Raw genomic sequence first — 7,242 nt, 5'->3', positions numbered from 1 at the left:
GTTTTTTTTCATCCAAAAAGAACGTCCCTCGCTTAGTTTCGGAATTCTGAATTTCACTCGCTGTCGAATAAGCTTTTTTTTCTTATCAAAATGTAACGAAGCTATCAACTCTTCCCGGTTCTGGTCTCCGGACAGGACTCCGGCGGGTATTATTTATTACGCGAATAAATACGGAACTTAGTCGGACGCGCGGTTCCGACTAACGGTTGGAAGAGTTGGCGTTCTTTCGGTCGGTGTTTGACGTGCTGTGTGTCGGTTTAAATAAATCCTCCGTTCCTCTGATTTGCCGAATATGCTCAGCTCCAGGGCCGTCGAGAGGAAAGGAGGAAAAGATCTTACTTACTGGTAGTGTGGTAATCGCTTGGAAGGATCGGAAATAAATCGGACAGGTGTTTTAAAGGTAGAGAACGATAGGAGCGTGTTTTATTCAAGGATTGATACACGGAATGGAGGTAATTACAATAGGTCCGCCCTGTGATTAAAATATAAAAGGAAAAGAAAAGGATTAGTGATACAATGAGTCCGCCCTGTGATTAAATACAAGAAAAAGGAAAGGATTAGTCGGATTATATCGATATACAGAAAGTACGCAACGGGAATCGAGATACAGGAATATTAATGTGATTATACGGATTTCTAGTAGTGTACAGAAGGTACGCACTGGCTCGGAGTACAGGAATGTATGATTATTAAAGTACGCAAACGGATAATATGATACGGATAATATACGGGATAATTTATACTGGATAATACGGATAATATGCTGGCCACAACGGAAAGGATGTCTGTACGGAATCCTCTGGTTCGTAACAGGAAAAACAGTGACGGAATTAATTCTACGGAAGCCTACGCGCCAATTAGAACTAATTCCCACCCGAATATTCCCCCCTGAGCTCTACACCGGTCAGGAAGCAGGAAAGGGATCAGGTCAGGTCAGGAACACGCTCGAGCAGCGCCTCGATATGCGTGAATTTCAGTAGTGATTGTACACCGAGGAGCACCCCGTTAGGTGTACGCTACTGCGGGATTACTCCGTCCCCTCGAGACACGGCGCGGCGCCGGACCGAAATTGCAAACGGAATTACCCGCGGTCATCCTGCAGTGGCGCGCCTTTCCATACGTTTACACTGCAGATATTACAAAAATGTATCGACAAATTCTCGTTGACCCCCGCGATGTCGACTTCCAAAGGATTTTATGGAAGTCGGACGCTTCGGAATCATCCCGAGCGTTCCAACTCCTGACGGTAACGTAAGGAACGGCGTGCGCTCCATTCCTCGCGCTCCGTGTAATCAAACAATTAATCATCGACGAAGGTCGAAATTTTCCGTTGGCTTCAGACGTACTCACCTACCAAATTTATGTCGACGATGTCCTTTTCGGTGACAACAACCCGACCCGGCTCAAGCAAACTCGCGATCAACTTAACGAACTGCTCCGTCGGGGAGGATTCGAATTGCGAAAATGGGCGAGCAATTCAGCTTCACTCTTAGCGGATATAAGCCCGACCAACCACGGTCTCACATGCAAAAAACCATTTTAGAGCGACGAAAATCTGAAGATACTCGGGATCAGTTGGAGCCCCGCGTCGGATGTTTTTTCGTTTCGCGTGCAAACCATCGGCGAATGCCCGCGGTCAAAGCGACTGATTCTTTCGACCATAGCAAAATTATTCGACCCGCTCGGCTGGGTAACTCCTGTAACGATAAAGGCAAAGATTTTCTTACAATTATTGTGGCGTCTTAAAGCCGATTGGGACGACGAAATTCCGGAAGAGCATTTCGATAAATGGCGCACCATTTACCATCATCTTACCGAATTGAATAATCTCGAGCTTCCTCGCTGGATAGGAACCGACGCGACCGCGACTCTCTCGGAGATTCACGGATTCGCCGATGCATCGTCAGTCGCCTACGCCGCTGTAGTCTACCTTAAAACTGTCTCGAAATCCGGCAAGATCACGATCTCGCTCTTAACAGCGAAATCTAAAGTCGCACCCGTAAAACCTCTGAGCATACCCCGACTCGAGTTGTCAGCCGCGGTCCTTCTGTCCAGGTTGATCTGTTTTGTTCAATGCTCGCTTCGAGTTGAGATTTCGCGCTGTGTCTGTTGGACCGACTCGACCATTGTACTCGCGTGGCTCAAGCAGCATCCATCACAGTGGAAAACATTTGTAGCAAATAGAGTCAGCGAAGTTCAGACTAACGTTCCGGCCGCATCTTGGCGCCATGTGCCAACGCAGGGTAATCCTGCCGACTGCGCATCGCGTGGATTGCTCGGCAGGGACTTAAAAGGGTTCAAGTTATGGTGGCAAGGTCCGAACTGGTTACGGTGTTCGCCGGACAATTGGCCGACTAACGTCGCCACCGCTCATTCCGATGTAGAAATGGAACACAAAAGAGTTGTGCATTCCGCGATCCCGCTCCCGGAATGGGATCTCATAGATAAATTTTCGTCTTGGCTAAAGCTGATTCGCGTTACCGCGTATATCCAAAGGTTCATTAGTCGCTGTCGGGGAGTCGGAACAAAGAACTCAGCCTTGACCTCTCACGAAATTCAACGCGCCAAAGTGTTTTGGCTTCAACACGTTCAAAGCACTTTGTTCTCCCAAGAACTTAACGCTCTAAAAAATCAATGTCAAATCTCGAAGAAAAGCGCCCTTCTCTCACTTCACCCGTTCCTCGATGAGGACGGGCTTCTGCGAGTCGGTGGGCGATTAAAAAACGCCCCGATTCCATTCGCCACTCGACATCCGATCGTGCTCGCCTCGCACCCGCTCGTGAGTCTTCTCATCCAACATATTCATATCCGGTCGCTCCATGCCGGCTTGCAACTAACTCTAGCGACGTTGAGACGAGAGTATTGGGTCGTGCGCGCTCGCACGGTCGTTAAGGCAATCCTCTTCAAATGTGTAACGTGCACCCGCGAAAAGGCGAGTTCTCCGTCCCAGCTTATGGGAGATCTTCCAGTGTCGCGCGTTACTCCACCCGCACGAAGCTTTCAGCACTGCGGCATCGATTACGCCGGTCCTGTGGTGGTTCGCACTTCTGGGGGCCGCGGCGTGAAATCAAAAAAGGCCTATATCGCCTTATTCGTTTGTCTCGCGAGCCGAGCCATTCACTTGGAGCTGGTCGGCGATTATACGACCTCGGCGTTTTTAGATGCATTCTCGCGGTTCTGCGCTCGTCGAGGATTGCCGGAATCGATGCATTCTGATAACGGTACTACGTTCGTCGGCGCTGATCGAGAGCTGCAACGGGCGTATCAGGCTGTGCTTCGCGATCCCAACTTTCAGAACACTACCGCTTCCGATCGTATTACATGGCATTTTCTGCCTCCATCCGCACCGCACTTCGGCGGATTGTGGGAGACAGGGGTGAAGAGCGTGAAATATCATCTCCGACGGGTTTTAAAGAGTGATACGCTCACGTTCGAAGAGTTCTCCACACTGTTATGCAGGATTGAGGCGTGTCTTAACTCACGGCCCCTCGCGCCGATCAAGGACACTCCGGACGATTACAACACCTTAACCCCCGGACATTTCTTGATCGGCTCCGCGGTTAATGTCAGTCCCGAGCCATCCGTGTTAGACGTAAATGAAAATCGGTTGTCCCGTTGGCAACGAGTTCGGCAATTGACGGAGGGATTTTGGTGCCGATGGCAAGACGACTACATCAATACTTTACAGCAACGCAGTAAATGGAGAACGTTGCAATCTCCAGTGAAAGTCGGGCAGTTCGTGTTGTTGAAAAATTCCACGCTTCCACCCTGCAAGTGGGAGCTCGGGCGAATCACTCAGTGCCATACCGGAGCCGACGGACTTGTCCGCGTAGTTACCGTCAAGACCGCCGGCTCTGAGTTTAAGCGACCCATCGTCAAAATCTGCTGTCTTCCCGTCGACATCGAGAAACAGTAAGAGCCCAGAGCCGATTTAAGTATAATGTCTTTTCAAATATTTCTTTTGTTTCGTCGCGCCATATGTCCGTGCCCGCAAATTGAGGTGAAAACTTTATATTATTCGTCCTAGACAATAATTAATGTGCATGTCGTTTCTTGTCTCTGTTTCAGAGGGCACGGCGGGCGGATCTTGCCGTACCGCTCAAATTGAAACTGACGTTTCAAGACGGGCGGTATGTTCGAGATTGCTAGCGGATCGGGTCGCTAACGCGAGTCGCGGGACGGGTAGAGCACGTGCCGATCAGCTGATCAGTGCTCGCTGCGGTAAAGCGTTCGGCGCGCGCGGTACCGGACCGACAGGTCGTCAACCTCGTTTTTGGCCGCGGCGAATCATATTGCTCCGCGTCACATTCCCTCTCTTGTTTTCGGAGAACAAAGACGTACAGCTCGATCGGCGCACGTCTAATCGTTAGCGGACACTGTCATTTCGATTCTCGTGTCAAACAGTCACGTTCCGAGGTATTACCGCGATTTTAGCATTCGTTCCGCGTTGAACTACCAAATCAGTGCTATATCTTGCGCATATCTCGGGTTCTTCGTTCGCGAGTTACAGAGATCACGCGAATAGTGCTCGTCTGTCTTCTCGGTCTATTAACTGTCCGCCGTCAGTTGAGTCAATTCAAATTATTAATCCTTGTTCTTATTTCCATTTATATTTTGTTACTAATGTTCCTTTCTTTTTTATGTAATAAATTAAAAGTAGGTTCACGAGGATGAAAAGTTCGACAAAGCTCAACGACTAATCTCTGAGAGCCGGCGTTAATTTCTGAGTGAACTTTTACATCCTGTAATTGACCTCTGGGTCCATCACGCGGTTCATCCCAGTTCTCCTTCCATCCACATTCTTAGGGTCATATCCCAGCTAAATCTTATCCGTTCAAATTCCTCCTTTGGCTCGATCAACGATCGGTGTGTTTTTTTGAGAAAAGTGAATTTGAGAGCATTATATCGACCGCAGATATTTTTATTGCCACGGGACACCTACGGACATTAAGTTTCGCGCTTCCGAGCTCGTCTCGACTATCATTTCGCGCTTCATTCGAGGCGGTTCCGGGTATTCGTTTCGGCCTGAGGCGATCCTCAGCGCATACGAAACACTCACTAACGCTAACAAACAAACATGTCACCTACTCCTCCAATCCTTTTCCTTCTACAGACTTTATATCTACTGAAGTCATAATTACAGCTGACTCCTTCCCAGAACCTTCCACACATGACACAGTAAATAACAAGTGGTTGATAAATCTATCTCCTATACAAATACCACCACAAGTACAAAGTCTGCTACAACTGGCTGAACGTTTTTGCTTACCAGTAATTAATAAGAACAAAATTATCCCAGAAGTAATCAAATCGATTGAAAACAACGTCCACAGATTCCCAATAGACAAAAGGGAAATAATTAGAGGTAGATCTTTCCCGATAATTAATAACATAGCTTATCATATCAACCATACATCAGAAAATGAACGTTTCCTGCTTGATTCCGTCCAAAAGACGAGAGACTTTCTCCATGATAACCCTAACATCATAGTTACTAGAGCTGACAAAGGCCACACCACTGTTATCATGGAGAGAGATATGTACACAAATAAAATGTTAACCCTACTAAATGATAGAGAGACTTATAATATTGTTAAGAAAGACCCTACAAAAAAACTAATTGGGAGTCTCCACGAATTGCTCGCAAGATGGAAGAAAATGAATTATATTGATGAGACCACTTATAAAGGATGCAATTTCACCGATGGGACCTTACCGAGAGCTTACGGTCTGCCAAAAATACACAAGACGGGTTACCCACTGCGGATTATTGTCTCGTCAGTCAATACTCCGCTTCACACGTTTTCCACCTTTCTGCATAAAATCATTTATTCGTCAGTTCCTAAACCTGACAGCCACATCCTCAATAGTTTTGAATTAGTAAATAAATTAAACGGACTCCACTTAGAGCAAGACTACGATATCATACCGTTAGATGTGATATCTTTCTTTACGAATGTACCTATAGATTTAGCAATAGATAGTATTTCAAAACGATGGCAATATATTAGACAAAAATGCTCTATCCCATGTAATGAGTTTTTGATGGCTGTAAGGTTTATACTGAATTCTACATATTTTTCTTTTAATAACTGTGATGTATGCGCGTGATAAACGCGCGTGACAATAGCGTGGCCTCTGACGTCACGTATGTCCCGGCGGGCGTTTCGCGATCGGAGCTGCTCCGATCATTGCGCCGGTACGGCACTCTCGGTGTGCCCGGCAGTACGTGCACACATGTATTATAATAAACCACACTTATAGTTATTGCTACGTCTCATTATCATTTATCGCCGTTACCCACGTGCCAGTATATCCCGGAGCGGATACACAGCAATAACACTTTTTACAAACAAACATTTGGCACTCCGATGGGCTCCCCATTATCGCCGATCATAGCAGACATCACGATGCAGGACCTCGAGATCAGAGCACTCGAGGCCTTGACATTCGTTCCTCCATTTTATGTCAGGTACGTCGATGACATTGCTATGTCGGTTCCCTCCTTTTTAAAAAACACGACACTAAATACATTCAACTCTCAGCATAATAGAGTTCAGTTCACACTAGAGGAAGGAACGGACAAACACTTAAATTTCCTTGACACCACAATTATTGTTAAGGATAACGTGATAGAATTCGATTGGTACCATAAACCACCATTTTCGGGTCGGTATCTTAACTACTCATCGTCTCACCCCCTGACACACAAAATGGGTACCATCAAATGTCTCACTGATCGAGCGATATTCTTATCTCATCCAAGATATCAACAAAAAAACCTCAAATTTGTAATAGACATTTTATTACAAAATGGATACCCCCTCTCTCTCATCTTCCAATTAATTATAGAGAGAGTAAACACCATCCAAAGAAACCAAAAAACGAGGACTATTACAAACACTAACATAAATACAACTAACAACGAAAAGAGCAGATATTTCAACATCCCGTATATACCCAACGTATCTGAAAAGTTCATACATGTGGTCCAAGATCTGAACAAAAAACTGTCATATACAGGCCTCCATAAACTAAGTGAATTTATCAGAGTACATAAAGACCCACTCCCAACACCCTCTCACAATGACGTAGTATACAAAATTTCCTGTTTAAACTGCAACGCCTTTTTTTTTTTACGTGTGGAAATCCTTTATGGATACCCGGGCCCCCCTCTGGGAAGGGAGTTTACAAATGGCCCGGGTTATGTGGGACTGCCCCCCTAGTGTCGATCGGGGTGCT

At 46.3% G+C, this 7,242-nt stretch overlaps 3 protein-coding genes across 3 annotated transcripts in view; 2 read left to right on the top strand and 1 right to left on the bottom strand.

The window, feature by feature from the left end:
- The window catches only part of LOC105556225, a 2,028-nt gene extending 1,852 nt beyond the window's left edge, over nucleotides 1–176 (bottom strand). Inside the window, exon 1 of the mRNA XM_012003309.1 lies at nucleotides 1–176. The gene's annotated coding sequence lies outside the window, so the exon portion shown is untranslated.
- A 1,288-nt stretch (nucleotides 177–1,464) lies between these two features.
- LOC105556228 lies at nucleotides 1,465–3,916 on the top strand. Its single transcript, XM_012003311.1, has 2 exons — nucleotides 1,465–1,594; nucleotides 1,749–3,916. The coding sequence occupies exons 1-2, from the start codon at nucleotides 1,465–1,467 to the stop codon at nucleotides 3,914–3,916; spliced, it is 2,298 nt and encodes a 765-aa protein (XP_011858701.1).
- Nucleotides 3,917–4,043: 127 nt separating this feature from the next.
- Nucleotides 4,044–6,472, top strand: LOC105556227 (the record flags this gene model as incomplete). The annotated part of the gene is made up of 3 exons (XM_012003310.1): nucleotides 4,044–4,221; nucleotides 4,916–5,983; nucleotides 6,265–6,472. Coding segments are annotated over exons 1-3 (1,454 nt in total), but the record flags the coding sequence as incomplete, so codon positions are not given.
- Nucleotides 6,473–7,242: the final 770 nt, after the last annotated feature.

The sequence above is a fragment of the Vollenhovia emeryi genome, unplaced genomic scaffold (genome assembly GCF_000949405.1).
Source record: "Vollenhovia emeryi isolate VEMERY1.0 unplaced genomic scaffold, V.emery_V1.0 DF940202.1, whole genome shotgun sequence".
In the NCBI taxonomy this organism is placed as follows: Eukaryota; Metazoa; Arthropoda; class Insecta; order Hymenoptera; family Formicidae; genus Vollenhovia; species Vollenhovia emeryi.
Note: the sequence above shows the minus strand (reverse complement) of the source record. Positions and strands in the feature narration are given on the sequence as shown.

Coding starts and splice junctions, on each gene's coding strand:
- LOC105556228 (XM_012003311.1), top strand. CDS start 1,465: ATGGGCGAGCAATTCAGCTTCACTCTTAGCGGATATAAGCCCGACCAA. Junction 1,595..1,748: donor GTTGGAGCCCCGCGTCGGAT/GTTTTTTCGTTT, acceptor GGCGTCTTAAAG/CCGATTGGGACGACGAAATT.